At 31.9% G+C, this 22,206-nt stretch overlaps 2 protein-coding genes across 2 annotated transcripts; both read right to left on the bottom strand.

The window, feature by feature from the left end:
• Nucleotides 1-130: 130 nt before the first annotated feature.
• Nucleotides 131-18,350, bottom strand: LOC127734307 (ectonucleoside triphosphate diphosphohydrolase 7-like). The gene is made up of 10 exons (XM_052244131.1): nucleotides 17,969-18,350; nucleotides 17,053-17,203; nucleotides 15,707-15,870; nucleotides 7,702-7,835; nucleotides 6,127-6,332; nucleotides 5,297-5,621; nucleotides 4,606-4,688; nucleotides 3,102-3,263; nucleotides 902-2,281; nucleotides 131-740 (listed from the first exon to the last, which is right to left on the bottom strand). The coding sequence occupies exons 1-9, from the start codon at nucleotides 18,330-18,332 to the stop codon at nucleotides 2,032-2,034; spliced, it is 1,839 nt and encodes a 612-aa protein (XP_052100091.1). The 5' UTR covers nucleotides 18,333-18,350; the 3' UTR covers nucleotides 131-740; nucleotides 902-2,031.
• On the bottom strand, nucleotides 11,765-14,920 carry LOC127734308 (uncharacterized). The gene is made up of 2 exons (XM_052244133.1): nucleotides 14,308-14,920; nucleotides 11,765-12,693 (listed from the first exon to the last, which is right to left on the bottom strand). Exons 1-2 carry the CDS (start codon nucleotides 14,390-14,392, stop codon nucleotides 12,179-12,181), a joined length of 600 nt encoding a protein of 199 aa, XP_052100093.1. The 5' UTR covers nucleotides 14,393-14,920; the 3' UTR covers nucleotides 11,765-12,178.
• Nucleotides 18,351-22,206: the final 3,856 nt, after the last annotated feature.

The following is a 22,206-nucleotide window of genomic DNA, read 5'->3' as shown; positions in this document are numbered from 1 at the left end:
TTTCTTGCAGTCTTTTAAAAAAAGAAGCGAGATTAATTATAACGATTTCAGTAAAATCTGTGTATGACATCAGATATCTAAATGCGAGTTCTTATTTTTGCAATACTCATTCAGTCACATTATTCGCATTAATAAAAATAATTTCTGAATTTAATTTGGTCTTCAAACTTTTTATTTAAGTGTCACTGATGAGTCTTAAGTAAAAGAAACATGTGTCTGGTTCGCAAAAGTACAAGCCTGGTATCTTTGGTGAGTTTTTATACATATATTTAAGTTTAAATGAGGGATTGGATAAAGCCTATATAAATCCTTTCCATATAAAATGGTTTGAATAATATCATTTATTATTTTATATACATTTGTATTTCTGGTTATCAATAGACCTTACATTATTGCAATCTCTCTTCCTAAATTTGAAATTTTGTTATGCATATAAAAATAAGATGATGTGGTATGAATGCCAATGAGACAACTATCCACAAGAGACCAAATGCTGTAGATGTAAGCAACTATGTGTCACAGTACAGCCTTCAACAATGAGCAAAACCCAAACCATATAGCAAGATATAAATGCCTTGACATGACAAAATATAAAATCCAAACAAATAAAAACATCTGCCTGATTTATATACACAACAATAAATTAAAAATTAATGGGGAATGTGTCCATGGGACACTGATAATGCCCCGCTTGCATATAACGTTATAAAGGGACATAACTCAAGAATGGTAAAAGTGACCTTACCCAAATTCGTACTTGATCTGAGTTTTGTAGTAATAATGATTGTGTATAAGTTTTATAACGTTTGGTTGAGGCATACTTAAGTTGAAAAAGGGAGACAAAAAATTCAGCAATTTTTCCATTTGTAAAGGGGTATAACTCTAGAAAGGTAAAAGTGACACCACCCAAATTCAAACTTGATCAGTGTTTTGTGGTAATAAGCATTGCGTATAAGTTTCATAACATTTGGTTGAGGCAAACTAAAGTTAGAAAAAACGGAAACCAATTTCGGGACATATGGATGTACCGACGGACGTACTGACGGACAAAGGTAAAACTTAATGTCCGCTCTGCTATGGCGGGAGCATAAAAATATGATAAACAGCAACCAAGGACAACCACTGAATTACAGGCTCCTGACTTGGAACAGGCACATATAGAATGTGGCTGGTTTAAACATGCAAGCGAGCACTCGACCACCCCTCTCCCCTCCTTTAACCTTGGATAATGATGTACAGGTATATGGATTATAACTATTTATGACAGTTTAACATCTGACTTTCCATTTATATCGACATAAGCTCATTATGATAAATCATGTTAAAGATTTTATTAATGTTTCCAGAGGAACCACAAAAATCTAAACTTTAAGAAAAAAACTGACATACACAATCATACAAGATCAAGCACATCCAGATTTGATTCCAAGATAAGCCTTGAAATTTCATTCACATTATACCCCACTTTTGCTGAAACTAAAATCTGAATATGCTAATCTGGCCCTCTTCCAAAATTTCTATCTTATCTCTTAGGATTTTTTAGGAAGAATGTAATTATTACCAACATACAAAGTTTTATATGCTATATGAGAACATATAGATTTTTCTCAACCAGAACTATGAAACTATGAACTAGTTAAAATTCTATCAGTATTAAAATTAGAATTATAAAAAGTCTATTAAAATTATTATACATGTAGTTCATATACAATATATAATTAAATATTAGACCTTGAAACACAGAGGACCTTAAAGTTATAAGCTTCTAAAACACTTTGGCACTGCTCCATTAAACCTAATTACTATATTACTTCCCTTATGAATTATGGATATAAAACATGTGATTTACTTTATAATAAAAGCATGGTTCACAAAAAATGATGGATATCAAAATATTCAGCAGGATTTACGGATATAATTTATCATTAATCAGATATCTAAAATATCATTTGAACACAAAATAATTTGAACACTTTACTTTCTGTAATTCTACTGATTGTATATGACACTTTTACAGTATTCCTTTAACTTTCAAGGATACTGGTACGCATTTCCATATCTGATTCCCGATTCATTCTGTCCTTCCTCAGTCATGAAGTAGGACATAGATGGCACTCTAGAAAGATCAGCTTTTGGACACAACTTTAACCTTTTTACATACAAAGTGATTGCAGTTATTACAATTATAAAACACAATATAATTAGATATTCATTATGGAGTATAGTTCTCCGTAATGTCCATGTATGTTTCTTCTGTTGCTGAGATGTTTTCTCCATATCCCTGAAAAACAAATGCATTGTCAATATAGATTTAACCCCTGAACACTACACGACCTGATATTTCCTCAAATATGTATGTCAAATTTCCTAATTTCAATTAATGAGCCTCTTCACAATCAAAATATCTTAAAAATTATGTAACAAGAATTGAATATTTCTACAGATTGTTTGGAATCTGATTACATTAATCTTTGAACTTTCAAAATGTACATGCATTTTGTGACTGATACATATAGTTGACCATTGATCTTTGAATCTTTTCACTCTATGGTTTTGTAGTTTAAGTTTCCTGATATGGGTTTGCAGTCATTGTTAATGGTTCAGGAATGTCCTGTTAATTACTTTCTTGTCTTTGAGTTGGTTGTCAACTCCTGGATAGTCTCACCTTCTATCACTCTTTAACAAGAGTTAGTTTTAACAAACAACATATTGTTTACTTGTTCTGTGTTCTCCGTTGTAATTATATTCTGACATCAATTCCATTGTTGTTACCAGATTTGTTCATTGTGATAGCATTGAAAATAATTTAAAACTCTTAGCATTTCCCAGATACGGATATCATTTTTTGTTAAACAAATTCTGCTAATGTATCAAGTAGAATTCTTTGATCCGTTCAGAAAAAGGCTCAGTAAAGCTCACCTGTTAAAAATCTAAATTATCTACCATGAATGGAAAAATACTGACACTAACACACAAGGATTATTATTTAAAAGACCAATTTTTCCATCAATTCTTTTGTTTGCTTCATGCCCTATTTTTTTCATTTCAAACATATCAAGACAAAAGACAGTTCAAAAGAAGGAAATATATTCAAAATATACCTGAGAGGTAGATAACGAGTTCTGTGCAGAAGAGCACCTAGTGTCCATTGCACTTCTTTGTTTTGTATATACTGTACAGATCGTAAACTGTGGTAACTTTTAGGAAACTTCAATCCTTTATGTAATACTGTAGTAATCCATGATGCTTTAAAACATTGTTGTCTGTATAAAATCAAATATAACAAAAAATACAAATGTTATTCAAAGCTCAATATGCATTTCCTTCTATCATTCTGTATTGATGATCATTTACATTTTTTCCAGTTAACATACATAGACACTTATCATGGTCCAAGGACACAGTTATCGTCCTTTGGTTCTCGTTGTCTACAAATATAGTCCCTAGTGTGAACAGTGTATAACTTGCATTTTTTTTTGATACACTTTCCCAATTTATTTCTTGATATTTTATGCATGAAATATTAAGTAAGGGGATGAAATTACATGTTAAAAAAATTTGGGTGCTGAATCTTTATGTTAAGTAGTGATTTGGTCCAGTTAAAAAAGGTCAAAAATTAGAATGTCTGAAGCTGTCAAACTGAATTTTAGGCCCCCTTAACACAGAATTGTCAATATTTTGAGTAAGAGCTGGTAGAAGTTTCTATAATTTTGATATTATTTGTATCAATAGTAGTACACTACACTGTAAAAATCTTTTTAAGATAGAGCAGGTGCGATTTTTTTAATTTGAATTTATTGTCTAAAAGAAATGCACTACGAAATAACTGTGTTCTCGGGCCTCATGCTTTAAAAGCAAACTAAATAACTGAAAAATTAGATTTGTCTTTGTTATTTCAGGAATTTAATAATAAAAATGCTTAAAGCAATAGAATGGCATTTGTGCATATATTTTTTTTTATTTCAGATTAGAAAAATAGAATAAATAGAAGAGGATCAGAGGAGAATTTTCAAAGACACATCAAAATTGTTTTAACTGATACCAATAACATTTCATTTGATGCATAATCCACTGCTCAATATCTAAAAAATAGTTTTTTCTTGTCATTTTAAGATATTTTTAAAAAACAGCATAGATCTGTTTCAAACAATGTAAAATTTCCACAGAATTATTGTCACATTAAATTCTAGTACTATTACTAAATGATGACTGAGGTGGACTGGAATTCCAACTGAGAATGTATGAGAGCAGTAAAAAATGAACTTCAGAATTTCTGCCTAAATGTGAAAATCCTATTTTTCTGCAATTTCCTTTCTCTCCAAGACATTTATAAAACTGATAATTTTTGGCTTAACAGATATACTGCTGATTTCTGTTACATCTATATATTTTGTTACTGTCACGTTTTTTTAATCGTTACAGAATATGCTTTTCGTTTTTTTTCTTCAATTTGAAATATCTTTTGGCTCTAATATTTAAAATTTCGGGAACATGCAGATTAGCTATCCAAATCCATATTGCATCTGCAAGTAAATTGAACAATACATTTTGTAAACTTCTTTAAAAGACAGAAATGTTAACTAACTGTTTCTATCATCATTTTACCTGAATCTTTTCTCATCAGCTTGAGGAAACAGTTTTTGCTCGTACCAAGACTGTAATGTCATCCAATTAGTACTGCAAAACCTCTGTTTAAAAAAAGAGATGGCAAGTCAATATAGATTACTAATAAGATTCAACAAATATTTGTTCTGTTTATACAGTATTCAAATGTTATTTTTACATTCAACTGTTTGGTAAAACTTTGAGGTCTACCATTCAATCAGAGTATGAATTCTCTTATTTGCAAATGAAATAAAGGTTACTACTGAGCCAATTTGTGTGTCATTTTTTTTTAAAGGTTAGAGTGTAAGCTGGGCTAATGCATTCACAAACAATTATTCTTTATTAAAATATTGGGATCTTGCAATTTTCTATGCCCTTTGTTTCCAAATAAATAATCATATCTTTTTGTATAGTATTAATCTTTTAATATTCATAAAACAAGAAATGAGCTGTCAAGCTGCCAAATCTGGGTTTCATATTTTCAAACTTGACCTCCATTTTGTCATCAGCAACAACATATTTAAATTTGAAAAGCGTTGAACAAAGGGTTCATAGCCTCATAAGTTATTGCACAGAAACTGTTGGCAGCTGCAATCCATATTTCACTATTTTAATAACCAGATTTTTTTCCCTCTCGAAAAAGTATGTTTAAATCAGAAAGGAACATATTTTTTCTATATATACCACATACCTTTGCCTCTTCCTCAAACCTCTTGCTACCATAGAGACCACCAATCCTGAACACATCCTGCATGGTATACCAGAACTCTGAAAACCCATAGAATTCACTGTTTCTGAAAATAATCTCTGGTTGATGTACACCATTCATTGAACATGGATCCTGTTCACATAACCTTGACCTGTTAAGGAGAGGTGAGAGGGAATGCTGACAAGCTGAGTAGTTACCTGCCCCTTCTAATACATAGCCTTTCTTTATTTCATATGACAGATCTTCTGGCAGACATGGATCTTTTATCATAACTTTTCTGTGATGGTGGAATGGATGAATAGCTTCACTAAAATACAAAGAGTCTAATAAAATAGAGACTAAATTATAAAGAAACTGAAAATAAATCAGCCATTGACACCTTCATCTTTATGTATTTCTTATAAAATGTTTAAAATATGATTGTATGATAGTTATTTTATTGGACAAAGCACATGTTTCTGGAATAGCTTCCATCAGATACACATCACTGAAAATTTAGCAACCTCAGGGACTTATTTTACGGACATAAGTACTGACCTAGTGGTAGCAATTGTTATGTAATAATATGATACTGATTTCAGTGTGCATCACCCATGTTTCTGTCATAACTCTCATTAAGACTTAAAATTTGGAAAGTATCAACAGACTTAATTAGTAAATACTTCTGCACACAAATATATGTTTTGCAATAACAATTATATTATCTACTTTTATTATTTACAACTTGTATCCTTGTTAAATACTTGTGTCAAGATTACATGAAGACATATTAATGAAAATTAAAAAAAAAGATTGACAAAAAAAAGGATCACCTTTTATTCATCTTCACTAATTCTTCATGTTCTTTCTGTATGCTAAGACTAGCTTTGTTGACCAACATCTCTCCATATCTCTCTTCAGCTTCATTAGCTCCAAATCCCAGGAACGTTGTTACATACACTTTATAGGTATGGTCAAGGTCATTATTCTGACATCCAAGGTTAAACTCAGCTATTCTGTGCTTTGGTATAGATGAATCCTGGTGCAAATAAAGAATAAATCAAATATAATTGCCAACATCAGTGAAGTTTTTATTATTTTATTTCTATAATGGAAACAGATAAAAGGCTTTTAAATTAGGAAATATTTGATGCAATCTTTTTGAAATACAGATCCTGTGTTAATGCTTTACTTATAGGGATCTGACAATTCTCTGTTCTACTTTCTGATTTAATAATTATTAACCAATGAAATTTTTGCCTACAAATTTGTTAATGCATTTATTGCTATTACAAAACCAGGGTCAGAAGGCATTTCTATTAAAATTTCATGGGTGGTGAATATTTCAAACAGATATTCTGAACAATTTTAGGGAAAAATCAATTAAAATGTTTAATATGCATGGTAGCGTGGGGTTAAATCAAAAGTGCTTTCTGACCTCCAAAACATTTATTTCTAGAACAGACCACAAATGATTTGTACAGTATTTCTAAAATGTTTGTTTTCCCTCTTTTAACCAAATATGTCCTTGACAGAATGAAAATCCCTGTTTAATATTTTGTTTTCACCACCATCTCATTATAGAGGTTGTTTCTTTAGGAGTATTTAATTTGAAGTTATTAACCGGTGGTCACCAGTAGATTTTCTCCCACATCAAGATAATTATGAACTTATAGAAATATTATCCAATATTAGACCCTATTGCTAGATGGAAGCATTTGGAAAGTAATGTAAATAAATAAAAATAACAGTTTTTGTAAGAGTTCTTTTACTGCTATGCCTATTATGACTTGGATGGAGAGTTGTCTCATTGGCACTCATACCACATTTTCTTATATCTATTTACTGCAGGGAATGTTGCTCGTGCTGTGTGGATGCTGTAGAATGTGTCCCCGTGCTTGTGGTGTATGCCCCTATATTTTTCAATTATGGGTTGTTTGCCTGTGAGAGAGCTTTCACATGTTTATTGTATCTTAATTGTTATTACATATTATGGTGTTTGGATATATAAATACTCATCCACGCCTACAATTTTTTTTATTGCCCCCTGCTATGGTTTTACTAAGATTTCTTACAATCTCTGTTTTTGCCCTGTGTTTGTTATATGTCTGTTTTGTATTACTTAAGTCTTTACGTCAGGCCTTTTTTAACAGTTTTTGTAAGAGTTCTTTTACTGCTTTGCCTATTATGACTTGGATGGAGAGTTGTCTCATTGGTACTCATACCACATCTTCTTGTATCTATTGGATAACAGAACAATATCAAAAGTAGTAAAATTGATGTTGTTTTTCTAAAAAAAATTGCAGCTACTGAGAAGTTGTATTAGATCAGTAATATAAAAGTCTGATGTACCCTATCCTGAATAATTATTGAAATTTGAAATCCAAATGTTTTCTGTATCACTTTACCTTTCCTGTGACTTCAAAAGCAATCTGGAAAGATCCACCTCCCATATCTAACATACCAACTGTTCTCCGTCGCATGTGTGGACGCTCAGATGAACCCTCATTCTTCAGTGACTCCACCCAAACTAATGGATGTTCTGTAAATCAAATTGTATAAGAGCTCAATTTCTTCTTAACACCATATTAATATGAAACTTTAGATATAGTGTTAGGAATATTAGCATCAAGTTAAACCATCTGAAGATCAATATCACAAAGCTGTGTATGTACACCAACTTATTTAAATCACTTTACATCTGCTTTAATTTTCTTATATAAATATATATCAACAAATAAAATGCTAGATTCCAATTATCAATTTTCATGTTTTTAGTGAAAACAAATAATGTCAGCTTTAAGGAAGATGACTTTAAAAAAGGTACAAACTGTTGCTGAATATTTTGAGGAGTTGAGTTATAAATATAATTCCTACAATTAATCAAAGCGCGAAAGCGCTGTAAAGGCAGTTAATTACAGGTTGTGTGTATTTTTTGTCCAGTTATATCATTATCTTGCATAGTACAGTGTACTTATCAGAGGTGGCTTTCAGTATTTAAGATTTAGAGTTCTCTAATGATATTGAACAAGTTATATGAATGTCATATTCTGAGCACTATATGAAGATTGTTCTCACTTGTTTATGAACTAGTGCATTATGTCCAGTTTGTACCTTTTTTATCTATGTTTATAGTCAAATTAGTTATCAGGATTATAATTTAATACGCCAGACGCGCATTTCGTCTACATAAGACTCATCAGTGACGCTCAGATCAAAATAGTTATAAAGCTAAACAAGTACAAAGTTGAAGAGCATTGAGGACCCAAAATTCCAATAAGTTGTGCCAAATACGGCTAAGGTAATCTATTCCTTGGATAAGAAAATCCTTAGTTTTTCGAAAAATTCAAAGTTTTGTAACAGGAAATTTATAAAAATGACCATATAATTGATATTCAAATACTGTTTAAAATAGTTAGGCATTTTCTTTTTAGTAATAAGTAAATGTTATCAACTGTATTTTATTCAACTCTGCAAATGTGGTTTGTTACTGTTAAGTATGGATGATAGTTGTTTCATTGGCAATCATAACACATCTCCTTATTTATATAATGATCTATATTCAACGACCTCAGGTACAAAAAAATGTATGTAACTTAACTATGATGGGAAACCTTTGACTTCTTTCTTTTATATAAACTTTTGATTTGGTACCATAGAACTATGTAGAATAAATGTACATTGCAACATGTCAACTCTTTCAATGACAATACTTTTTTAAGAAACTATAACTCCAAGCAAAATTATATTTCCAAGTTTAAAGTAATTTATGAATGAATAAAGGAGTTCTTAATTAAGAAATAAACTGATTCGCCGAGCGCAGCTGGATACACCCGCAGAGGTCCAACCCTGAACAGTTGGGGCAAAAATGGACACAATATTCAAGCTTGATACAGGTCTGAATTTGGATTGTAATTAAATATTTGACATATTATAGTTTCTGAATAAATGTAGTCAAAGAACTTGAAATCGGTTATATGAATTGAATTTATATTCAATTAAAGATTTCTTGCTGTTGTGCAATACACTGTGCTGTTGCGCAATACTTAATAAATCTGTTGCCAGACTATAAACAAATAAAGTTCAATTTCTTCTCGATGTCATATTTGAAATTTATGAAAATCTATAGGGAGATTACATCAATAGCTATAAATAATTCACCAAAGTTTCATGCGAACTGCTTAAAGCTTTTTTGAGTTGTTGTCCAACAAGAGTGCACACGCTGAAATGTCTCGCCTTCTTTACTAATCACTGATATTATGTTGATAGTCCTTAATATAAAGCTTTATTACAACTGTCACATAAACTTAACATTAACCAAGAAAACTAAACATTGACCAATGAACCATGAAAATGAGGTCAAGGTCAGATGAACCATGCCAGGCAGGCATGTACAGCTAACAATTCTTCCATACAACAAATATAGTTGACCTATTGCTTATAGTTTAAGAAAAACAGACCAAAACACAAAAACTTAACACTGAGCAATGAACTGTGAAAATGAGGTCAAGGTCAAATAAAACCTGCGCAACTGACATATAGATCATAAAATATTACCATACACCAAATATAGTAGACCTATTGCATATAGTATTAGAAAAAAAGACCAAAACTCAAAATCTTAACTTTGACCACTGAACCATGAAAATGAGGTCAAGGTCAAATGAGACCTGCCAGCTAGACATGTACACCTTACAATCATTCCATACACCAAATATAGTAGACCTATTGCATACAGTATAAGAAAAACAGACCAAAACACAAAAACTTAACTATAACCACTGAACCATGAAAATGAGGTCAAGGTCAGATGACACCTGCCAGTTGGACATGTACGCCTTACAGTCCTTCCATACACCGAATATACTTGACCTATTGCTTATAGTATCTGAGATATGGACTTGACCACCAAAACTTAACCTTGTTCACTGATCCATGAAATGAGGTCGAGGTCAAGTGAAAACTGTCTAACGGGCATGAGGACCTTGCAAGGTACGCACATACCAAATATACTTATCCTACTACTTATAATAAGAGAGAATTTAACATTACAAAAAATGTTAACTTTTTTTTCAAGTAGTCACTGAACCATGAAAATGAGGTCAAGGACATTGGACATGTGGCTGACGGAAACTTCGTAACATGAAGTATCCATATACAAAGTATGAAGCATCCAGGTCTTCCACCTTCTAAAATATAAAGCTTTTAAGAAGTTAGCTAACGCCGTCGCCACATCCCTATCCCTATGTCGAGCTTTCTGCGACAAAAGTCGCAGGCTCGAAAAAAACTGGAAAATCACCCCTTTTTTAATGCATAAAACCCCATAACTCAGAAATGTAAAATCTAAAATTTATAAAATTCTAAAGGGAGCTTACGGATTGATAATTTAGTCTTAGATGCAAGATTTTTTTATCAGTTGTTAGTGGCTTTGAACTAGCTGTCAGTAACTTTGAGTACTCTCAGATCTGTACTTAGTGTCTTTTTGTTGTTTGGATGTACAACTACCCGACCACGTCCACTTGTATTTATCCATCTGATGAGTTAAGCCTCTTTCAACTGATTTTTATAGTTCTTTCTTATATTGTACTGTTACACCACTGTCCCAGGTTAGGGGGAGGTTTGGGATCCCGCTAACATGTTTAACCCTGACACATTCTGTATGTACATGTATGTGCCTGTCCCAAGTCAGGAGCCTGTAATTCAGTGGTTGTTGTTTGTTTATGTGTTGCATATTTGTTATATTCGTTCATTTTTTGTACATAAATTAGGCCGTTAGTTTTCTTGTTTAAATTGTTTTACATTGTCATTTCGGGGCCTTTTATAGAGCTCTGATATTGCGGTATGGGCTTTGTTGAAGGCCGTACTGTGAACTATAGCTGTTAATTTCTGTGTAATTTGGTCTCTTGTGGAGAGTTGTCTCATTGTCAATCATACCACATCTTCTTTTTTATATTTACATCAACAGATATAAACAATTCACCAAAGTCAAGGTGAGACAACAAAACTTAGTGGTAAAATCTCTGAAATGTTTTACACGGTACAAGTTTTTCTCATTGTTGGAGATTGTACGGTGACAGTAACACCTGTAACTGCTTAAACCCATTTCTTATGCACTTTAGTTCGATAAACTCACTGAATATCATACCACATCTCCTTATTTTATATGCATTACAATTTACATGTGCATGTAATTATAAATATATATATATCAGAACAAAATTCATTGCGTTACTTTTATTTATGCATCCTTTGGCACAATACAAGTTCTAAAATTACACAACATAGTACAACTAAATGTTATTTCAGATGAAAGTTTTGTTTCAGTTCCATTCATAGGATTTATTAGAATTTTGTATGTTTTGCCAAGTCCAATAATTCGCTCTATGTGCACATGTTAATTGGAGACTTTTCTATCCCGTATAAGAGTTTTGGAACTAATTCGGTTTCTTTTTTTGAAAAAAGTTAGCAAAAAATTTGGAACATTTAAACCTTTGTCTGCCATCACACTGTCACCTGGATCACATAATTGAACTATTCTACATCTTTCAACTATTTCATAGTCACTGGTAGAACCAACATATGCATTAGAGACATAGTTGACTAAACCACCAGGTGTCGAACATACAAGTACTTTCAGTGTTTCTGTTTTTATATGATGAAAAGGTTGCCTGAGCTCTAGGAGCTTTAGGATTTATCATGGGATATTCTGTGCTGTCAATAATAATCCAAGTCGTAGGAAACTTTAATTTGAAGTTGGATTGTGAAAAATACCTGACTAAACCACTAGATGGCCAAGTGTTAGCCTCACACCACTGTTTAGACATAAAAACAATCCATGTATACACAATATTCTTTACACTAGATTCAATCTAGAATCTAGAAAGTTCAAAGTTGGTTGTATAATGCCTCAATTTCATCAAAGTCATAAAAAAACTGATTTTCAACTGACACCCTATCAATTTGAAAATATATGTATCTCAAACAATGTGCTGCTGGACCAAGTGTGGTCAAAACAAATAAAAATTTAGTATACAACTCTAAACCGGTATAAAAATGCATGGCTGTGTCACGTGTCTTCATTTCAAAATTCTCTGCTGAAAACATAGGCATTGATGGTGTTTGCATAATTCCATCTGTGAAGCTCAACATTAGCTCGGCAGTTGGTGGTGGACAGTCATAAATCCTTTCTGCAGTATGAATGACTTCTTCAGGAAAACCAACTTTACAATCAAAACTTTCCTCTAGATTTCTACTACAATATTCATCAAGTTTAGTTCTTTTGTTTTCACAGGAAACTGCCCTGATTTTTCTTTTTGCGGACGATTCAGTCTCTTGCTTGGTCCAGGAAAATAGGCTGGGAATGGCAGTAGACTTAAGTCTCTGAATGGTGGGTTTGCGCCCTGAAAAAGGTTATAAAACATTAGTTTTTTGATAATTAAATGAACTTCCATTAGCAATGTATACTTTGTATTACCTGGCGAAATATTAACTAGATTTATTCATTACAATCTGGATAAAACTATGTTTGCCTGATTCAATGTATTGTTATGTAAATCCAAAGGACAAACAATGAGAGACTTATGCAACAAACGTACATTGTTTGTACCTAAATAACTATAATATAGATGAGAGCATGTCATTGTTTTGTTCCTGTTAACATTGTCATTGATATTATTCAAGAAAGTCTATGAGGCATAGCTTATGCATGAATTATAGTTATCTCGTACCATTGTAAACTCGTACCAATGTCAACTCGTACCACTAAACAAAAACTCGTACCAATGCAAACTCGTACCACTGCTAACTCGTACCACGGTAAATTCATACCATTGTAAACTCGTACCAACTTATTTAAATGCATTAAAATGGTGTTTAATGATGAATATATACTTTAATTTCACTCAATACCTTTTAAGTCTGTAAAATGTATATAATTTGAAATTACAATAACCAATTTGTAGCTAATTTTCCTTTTCTAATTGGATAGAGAAAACCGTGGCAGATTGGCTTTGTTGTCTCCCTTGAATAGACTCTTTTTTAAACTTTTACTGACAACTATTTGATTTAATTTTTAATCATTCCAAATCAGTAACATTGAATAGATTTGGGTATTTTTCTATTGTTTCTAAAAGGAATTTTATTTAATGAAAGAATTTATTGATTGTGTTTTAAAGGTTTAAAATTGTTTATGACCAACAGTTAGAAAGTATGAAATTTATTTTTATACAATATTCAGCACATTTCAGCAGAATATGACCATGCTTATATGATTATACAAGTTGATTAGTTAAAGATAAAAAAAAACAAGTTGATTAGTTAATAATCAACCAATAATCACACAATCAAAGGAATTTAATATATTTATTAGCATGGTAATTAAGAAATTACATTCGTATTTTTGTCTAAGTTTTCATTAAAATCTGGTATAAATTTCAAAGATATTTTAATTTTTTGTATAAAGCTTTAAAAAAAAATAATCATAAAACATTCGTATTTTTGTCTAAGTTTTCATTAAAATCTAGTATAAAATTCAAGTAATTCAACTTTTTTTATTTAGTTTACCAAAAAAAAAATCATAAAACATTCGTATTTTTGAATATATTTTTAATGGTACGAGTTTGCAGTGGTACGAGTTCTGATTGGTACGACTTCCCAGTGGTATGAGTTTACGTTGGTACGAGTTAACTTTTTTGGTACGAGTTTACGTGGTACGAGTTTACAATGGTACGAGTTAACTTGCTTCCTTATGCATTCCTGTCATTACTACATTAGCATAATTACTGCTAAAATAATTCTCAGTATGATATACCTCTTGTAAGAAATCATTATAATTGTAGCAATCACCAAAAAATCTCAAACAGATCACATTGAATCGTAATCCAAAAAATTATGACGTCTTGAATTAACCACCCCCTTTTATTCTAAAACGATAATTGCGGTTGTAAACAGACTGGTTTATTCGCATGGCGATTACATATATAACTATATATTTCAAAAAGAAAATAGAGTTTTACCATGAATAGTTTCCTGCACGTAGTCTTTTTCAGTAAAATGTGCCTTGCAAACAACAGCTGATTGAGATGGACTCCACGATTTCATCGTGTTCTCGTCCAATCTGCGTATGGGCCATGGCGTTGTTCCAACTTTTCCTTCTTTTTAAGTCATTTGGAAATGCATGTCCTCCTCTTAAATGACATCCAGGTACACAACAACAAGTACTTGGCATCGTTAATTAAAAATGTAACTGAAATAGTTGCACAGTGCAGAAACCGGAAGTTGAGGAACAGGATCGGCTACCACGGCGCCACCTATTCAGGAACGATAATTTGCTACTTTATATAACTGCGAAATAACAATAACGTTAGACGGGTTCACGTGCATAAACAGAAATGCGCTTTAAATTGTACAATATAATTCATGTTCAGTCGACCTTTAATTATTATATCAACGACTGAAATGATTTATAAACATATAGATTGCAGATAACACTCGAAATTAACCCGAGCTCTTTCCACACGGAATTCAAATAATTCTAGTTTGTCAATCGGTTGACTGCTTATAATGCAAAATACAAATATATCAAAAGTTTTTAAAACTAACAAAACACAATGATCGTTTCTCTATTTCCAAATGTAAATGAAATGAAACAAAAAACATTTTATATCACAATAAGAAGAGGAGAGAATTCAACATTTCCGGATCTACTTGGAGCCTAACGACCCCCCACGTAGATAAGTTGGATATCGCGGAAGGAAGGATTAACCCGGCAACTAGAAAGGCATTAAAGCACTGCCTTTAAAAACAGTCACAAACTTAATGATTACTTTCATCCAAAATCACTTTTTGAGGTACGGTATAAGTGGCACTAAATAGTTATCATAAAGTACAATGGCATTATAAAACAATAGTTCCTTTTATATACATGTACTATCAATATACATTTATGAAGTGTTGACATAATTTGCTTTTTTCTTTATACATACTATCATTTGTTTGAATATAACAGAAGTACTCTCCTTCTCAGATTATCATATATAGAATACAATGAATAGAATAACTATACATTGTCTCATAACACATAATTTTGTTTGTACAAGACTTAAACAGGTAGAATGTAAGGCCTAGCCGAAACATATCTATCCTTTTTTTTGTGCATTGCTCATATAAAATTTTATTTTGAGATGAATTTACAGCGGATGAGGTCAGAAATTCTGTGAGCCTGTATCTTTCATGACATCAATGATAAAACTTATCAAAACATATTACCAATGTCACAAACAAGGCTTTATATGGTCAGTGACTGTATAAAACAAAAGTTTATACAGTCAATTTATTTGTATTGCACAAATAAAAGTATAATCATGATAATATTTACAGTAACATTTATCCTTTATCTTAATACCACTATCTTACCTTCTTCTCCGTGTCCAAACTTCTGAAGAACATAATTTACAGCAATCCAGGCATACACCCCCTCCAACTTTCCACTAATTACTTCAAAATTTGAGTCAGAAAATACAAATGGGAAGCTTTTAGGTATATCTTTCTTTAAATCTTCAAATATTTCTTTTTGACTTCTGAAATAACATAAAGAAAAAAACATATCTTCAGGGTGATGAGTGTAAGAAGACAATCTCTTCATTACATGCATCAACAAATACCTGTGAAGTACTTTGAGCTTGCTTTTAGTAATTGTGAACAATATTTAAATAAAAATTACACAAAACAGAATAATATGCTTTTTCATGTAACTGTGTTTTAGTCATCTGTAATACAATGTACATTTATCATTCAATATCATTAAATTAAGAGGTCTTTTATATTGTATGGTTGTATGTACACTGGTCAGGATATTCAAGGCAAGGTCATGTACTCACAAAAGTAGTCTTACCTTGACATGCTTGATGATGCTAATACTGCTGTCCTTAATCAGGAATCAGTGATCAACTTGTCTTTGATAAAAGATTTTGGTTGTCTGTGATGACTTCATTCACAATTTGTTAAGAATAGACCTAAGGCAATTTAGAGCATGCCATATGGTTTGATGTTGAAAGGCTGATGTGTATCATGTGTTCAGCTGGTATTCAGCTATATCCTAATCTGCTAATTTTGTTATAACAACTAGTAGCAAAATACAGCTGGGTCAATATCCCTAATGCGCCTCCAATTGAGGAACACAAAAGTTGTGTGTAAACAAAAAATCTCTGTGTAGTGATATTGGACATGTTTCTATTTTTAACAAGTGATTGAGCTTAACCATTTGTGTTGATTTGGAAAGTAGAGGACCATAGAATAAATGTGTAAAAACTATGGTGTTATTAAATGTATTCAAAGTATTAAATTTTCAAAGAACTTATTGTGTGAAAAAAGGAAGAGCTGCATTACGAAGGGGTTTTCGGGGTATGACTGTATGCTAATTTATGGAAAAATGAATCACACTTTGTACCCCGAAAATTTAACCACATATGTGAAAATGTCTCAGCTTCGAAACGAGCCATCATACATATCCAAGTTTACGATATGGACTGAGCTACAGAAGAAAACGTTACCATTACCGCCTATGGAGAAAAAATTGCGCATATTGCCCCAGCTGCTGATAAACAAATTGTGTTCGAAATGTTCCAATCATTTAATTCAGTCTGTCATTTTTCTGAAAAATGTTTGGATACTATGAGTATGATTTTGGTGGGGTGTAGCAGTGTGTTATTGAGTTTAAATTAGTTGAAGTAATATATCATGTATATTGTGAGGATACTTACTCCTGTGGGATCATTCTCATACCAGCTGTTGCCAGTATAAACAGCTGTGTATCAGCATGGTGGGCAGATGGGATATGAGATGCAGCATACTTTAACAAGGGGTTGATATAATCACTAGCAGCTCCAGGGTTCTTCTCAAAGGTATCCAAACCTGTAAATGAAATTGTTTTTATTACATGCATAATTTTTGGTGTATCATTTAGATAAAATTAGTTCAATTTATGTTTATATATAACACAATGTGCTGCATATTGTATACAAAAGCACAACCCCAATCAGTACAAATAATAATTCAGAGCACTTTGGTTGAATCATTAAAGTTTTTGTGTCTTTTATCTCAAGTTAATATGTCCCTATACATTTATTACTTTGGACTTGACATTTGTTTCACTTCTCAAATCTAACATAGTTCATTAATTTTCACCGGCAAGTTGAATAGTTGATTCCACATAAGTGCATCAATAACAGTTTCATGTATTCTATTGTCATATTTTATGTATAAATGATATATCCTGTGCACATGTTGTCATATTTTATGCATAAATGATAACCTGTGCACATGTTGTCATATTTTATGTATAAATGATAACCTGTGCACATATTGTCATATTTAAGATATTTTGTGTGTAAATGATAAAACCTGTGCACATGTTGTCACATTTTATGTGTAGATGATAAAACCTGTGTACTTGTGTATAATTTAAATGATATAACCTGTGCACATGTTGTCATACTTTGTGTATAAATGAAATAACCTGTGCACTTGCCATATTTTGTGTATAAATGATATAACCTGTGTACATTTTATCATACTTTCTGCATAAATGATATTACATGTGTACATGCTGTCATACTTTGTGTATAAATGATATAACTTGCATACATGTTTTCACATTTTGTGTATAAATGATATTACCTGGACTTATTTTCTTGACAACAGGTTTTCCTGTTGGGTCCATTAACTGCTGGATACTGAGTAGATCACTTGGATTCCCTGAATGCGGTGGCCAAAAATAAATATATACTCGGCTTCCACTACTTCCACAGTCAATCACTATACCAAAATGTACATTTGGTCCAAAGTCAATCTTACTGGGCACAGAGGCCAAAGGTCTACTGATATGTAAGTCCCGTGCATCCTTATCATAGCTAAACACAAATATATCGATGGAAAGAAAAACCAAAATTCCCAATAAAATAAATACTGTTACTAGGACAATCAGTTGCCGTGACGACAAGTTATGAAGCTGTTTATTCATACAGGTACATAGTTGAATCATTGATTTACAGTTAAAATATATTCTGAAATATAAATGAAAAGAAAGTATAAATAAACAGTAATATTATACAGCATAGCATAAAGATGCATAAAGTATAACAAAACCTACACATGTAACTCACAAAACAAAAATTGGTACACATACATGTAAAAGACTTGCTATATTTTTTTATTGTTAAAAGGCTTAGTTCAATTGTTTTTAATATGAAGTACATCAATTTTTTCTGGGTTTAAGATTGCTATGGCAAAACCGATTTTGCAATCGTGTACATTTATATGAATGGTGAGAAAAAGATTAAAAGTGTAACAAAAAATGGCAAGACTTCCAGTTGAACCCCCCTTGCCTGTGTATTTTGCTTATTCCATAAACCAGGAGGGGGGGGGGTCAAATAGAGAATTCTTTCCACAACAACAACTTTGGTCTTACCTTACCATTTAGGCATTATATCAAAATAAAAATAAAACAACCATATATACCTGGAAGTGTTATTCCGAGATGGCGACATTTAAAGAAACTTAATAAACTTTTAAAAACTCAGAGGAATATTATTAATGGTACAAGTAGTATCATATATAAATTTACATCGAAAAGGTTTTTGATTTAACTGTATAGAAGAAAATCAATAAAACATCAAATGTTTTTTCTACATGTAACTTATAAGGAACATGAAATTCTAATTTGTAAACATGTATCAACATGATCAACTGCTGCCATTCATTGTAGTTTACCATGTTAACATTGCATTAAATAATTTCTTGTTATGCTACTTTATTATAATGTTATCCTATCAATCATTTAAGAATTGGGACTTGGGGTTGAGTGAAGAAAAACTTGAAATGAATATATATGAGATAATTTCCAGCTTTCAGTGCCTGCAAGTATTTACATGTCACAGTGATGGGTTTTCACATTTAAGTCCAATTAAGTTTAATCTTTAAACAAGTATACCAAAAGAGGAAATCTCACCCTGAAGACAACTGTTTTACACTAAATCCATTAGATGTTGGATGTGTACTGATTGATATTTCAGTTTTAGATACATTATTTTTTTTTATTAGTTGTTATATATGCTTTGAACTAGCTTTCAGTAACTCTGAGTACTCTCTCCTGTACTTTGTGTCTTTTTTGATGTTAGGGATATATAAATACCCTCCACGTCAGGCCTGTGTTTTGTTAGATGTTTTTCTGCTTTCTATCTTTCTAATGAGTTAAGCCCTTTTCAACTGATTTTTATAGTTTGTTCTTTTGTTGTGCTGTAACACCACTGTCCCAGGTTAGGAGGAGGGTTGAGCGCTCACAAACATTTTTAACACCGCCACATTCTTTATGTGCCTGTCCCAAGTCAGGAGCCTGTAGTTCAGTGGTTGTTGTTGGTTCATGTCTGTCAAATTTGTTTTTCATAATTGTTTTGTTATAAATTAGGCTGTTAGTTTACTCAATTGAGTTGTTTCATATTTTTCGTGTCCAGGCCTTTTATAGTGGACTATATGGTATATATGACATATTTTTCGTGTCCAGGCCTTTTATAGTGGACTATATGGTATGGGTTTTTCTCATTGTTGAAAGCCGTATGGTTGCCTATAATTGCTTACATCCACTTCATTTGAACTTTGTAGGATAGTTATCTCATTGGCAATCATACCACATCTCCTTATTTTTATATAATAGTTGGGAGATTTGTTGCAGAAAAGATTTATTCACTTTATTTTGGGATTTATTCTCCATTTTTTCATCCAACTTTGGCATTTATTTGTTGATTGATCTAAATTCTAATAATTGCCATTCAAACAAAACCAACCAAAACCAAATGACATTTAAAGAAAATATCAGATAACTTGGTTGTCAGTTACATTTTGAACAAGCATTTTAGCTAGGTTTCAAAAGACCTGTACTTAACATACTTAATTTTATTTAGGGCTTCTTTTAGCCATTGACCAATCAGATCCAAGAAGGGCACATGTACAGAAGCTTAGGATTTGAATGCCGTTTAAATGACTCTGTGTCATTTGGTCTCTTGTGGAGAGTTGTCTCATTGGCAATCATACCACATCTTCTTTTTTATATATAAAATGGCTAACAGTTGTTAAATTTAGGAAATGAGAAGGATAACTTATATAAAATAATTAGTAGTATTATTGTCAATGAGACAACTGTCCACCAGAGACCAAATGATGTAGAAGTTAGCAACTACATGTATAGGAGTCTGTATGGCCTTCAACAATGAGCAAATCCAATACCCCACAGCAAGCTACAAAGGGCCATGATATGACAAATGTAAAACAATTCAAATGAGAAAACTAACACCTGATTTATGAAAATAACAATAAACAGAAAACAAATATGCTATACAGCACTAAAGGACAGGGTCCTAAGTTGGAACAGGCACATACAGAATGTGGCAGGGTTAAACATGTTTGGGGCACCCAACCATCTCCCTAACATGGGACAGTGGTGTAACAGCACAACACAACAATAAAATGTGCAAGACAAATATCATATACAGCAACAAAAGACAACTGTTACTACCACAATTATCTTAACTTTTCGAAATTGCAAGTCCCAAAGAAATCAGTCTGGTAAATAATAGTATTCAAAGTGGTTGAAATCACTGGTGGAAAGTTTTGAAGAAATATGTGCATAATTTCAATCATTTTTTTTAGTTTTTAATTGAGGTTTGGTGAGAAAAAACTTGATATAGCGCTTTTAAATATAGTTGCATTTGTCATGTTTGTAGCGGGATTGGTTTTTGAAGTCTATTTTGATAAATTTGCCGGTAAACTTAATTTTGGCAGACATTTATAAATAACTTCATTTTTATAGACCGTGTTCATGTTTGAATGAGAAGCGTACGTTTGTCACTTACCATTTAGTTTAACTTTGTCTTACATATTTTTGGATGCTAAGGGAGCTACCATTTGATTTTTATGGGGGGGGCTAGGATGAAATTTGAAAAAAATAGACAGGACAGGAGTTTTGAGTAAAAAAAAAGGCAGGATAAGATTATTTGCAAAATAAAAAGGCTGGATGACAATTTATGTAAAAAAATTTTCAGGATAAACTAAAAAAAAAAGACAGGACCAAATAGAGTAAAAAATAAAAAGGCAGGACCGAATTGAGGGAAAAATAAAAAGGCAGGACAAAATTTTTCATCCTAGCCCCCCCCCCCCTTCCCCCCCATAAAAATCAAATGGTAGCTCCCTAATTGAATTATTAAGTTGACAGTTTCGATTTTTCACTTTAATGTTCTAAAATGTTTTTATGTCATCCATATTGGCACATATTCAAAATGATGTCCGAAACCGTGATTTTCATTGGTTACTTTCGGGTCAAAGAAATACAATTTGACTAAATAATTTCATTGGTCAACGGTGGTATAAAAGCGGCTGATTCGAAGTGAAATTTGTCTCTTGGCCAATGACTTGAGTAAGGTCTACTTCTCTCTCCTCTCTTTATTATAGAGCTGAGTTTTTGTCAACCTTTAGAACTGTTGATTAAATATTGTCCGTCATACAAGTAGTCTAAATTGAGCCTGGAAAATGATTCAAATTAAAAATGTAGGATTTTATTTTAGAAAACTTCAGCCTGTCGCTTTTGTATTCACTGCAGTGTGTTCTTCTTATTTTACTTGTAATTAAATAACTGTTACGATGTAAATCTACAAATAGATAAGTCATATTACACCATGTGTTCGTAGTGCACTTAACTTTTCCGTTGAGACAGTGTTTCGATATTTCCACACTAATATTTAGACAGCTACATTCCCTATTTGTTTAAATTCAATATGAAGAAATCAATAAGTTTATTTTTACATATTTTGTTCTGTTTGGTGCTCTATTCTTGTTTACAAAATACTGAAAACTTTATTATAGTTTTT

This window comes from Mytilus californianus, unplaced genomic scaffold, assembly GCF_021869535.1.
Source record: "Mytilus californianus isolate M0D057914Y unplaced genomic scaffold, xbMytCali1.0.p SCAF_3, whole genome shotgun sequence".
Lineage (NCBI taxonomy): Eukaryota > Metazoa > Mollusca > Bivalvia > Mytilida > Mytilidae > Mytilus > Mytilus californianus.
The sequence above is the reverse complement of the archived record's forward strand: the minus strand, read 5'-3'. Positions and strand labels throughout refer to the sequence as shown.

What these genes read in the sequence shown, in the direction of transcription:
- LOC127734308 (XM_052244133.1), bottom strand. Translation starts at nt 14,392, where the DNA reads ATGAAATCGTGGAGTCCATCTCAATCAGCTGTTGTTTGCAAGGCACAT. An exon ending in CGTGCAGGAAACTATTCATG is followed by an intron (nt 12,694 to 14,307) that starts GTAAAACTCTAT and finishes AACCTTTTTCAG; the next exon opens with GGCGCAAACCCACCATTCAG.
- LOC127734307 (XM_052244131.1), bottom strand. Translation starts at nt 18,332, where the DNA reads ATGATTCAACTATGTACCTGTATGAATAAACAGCTTCATAACTTGTCG. An exon ending in GGTTTGAGGAAGAGGCAAAG is followed by an intron (nt 4,689 to 5,296) that starts GTATGTGGTATA and finishes TTTTTTAAACAG; the next exon opens with AGGTTTTGCAGTACTAATTG. An exon ending in ACTCGTTATCTACCTCTCAG is followed by an intron (nt 2,282 to 3,101) that starts GTATATTTTGAA and finishes TTTGTTTTTCAG; the next exon opens with GGATATGGAGAAAACATCTC.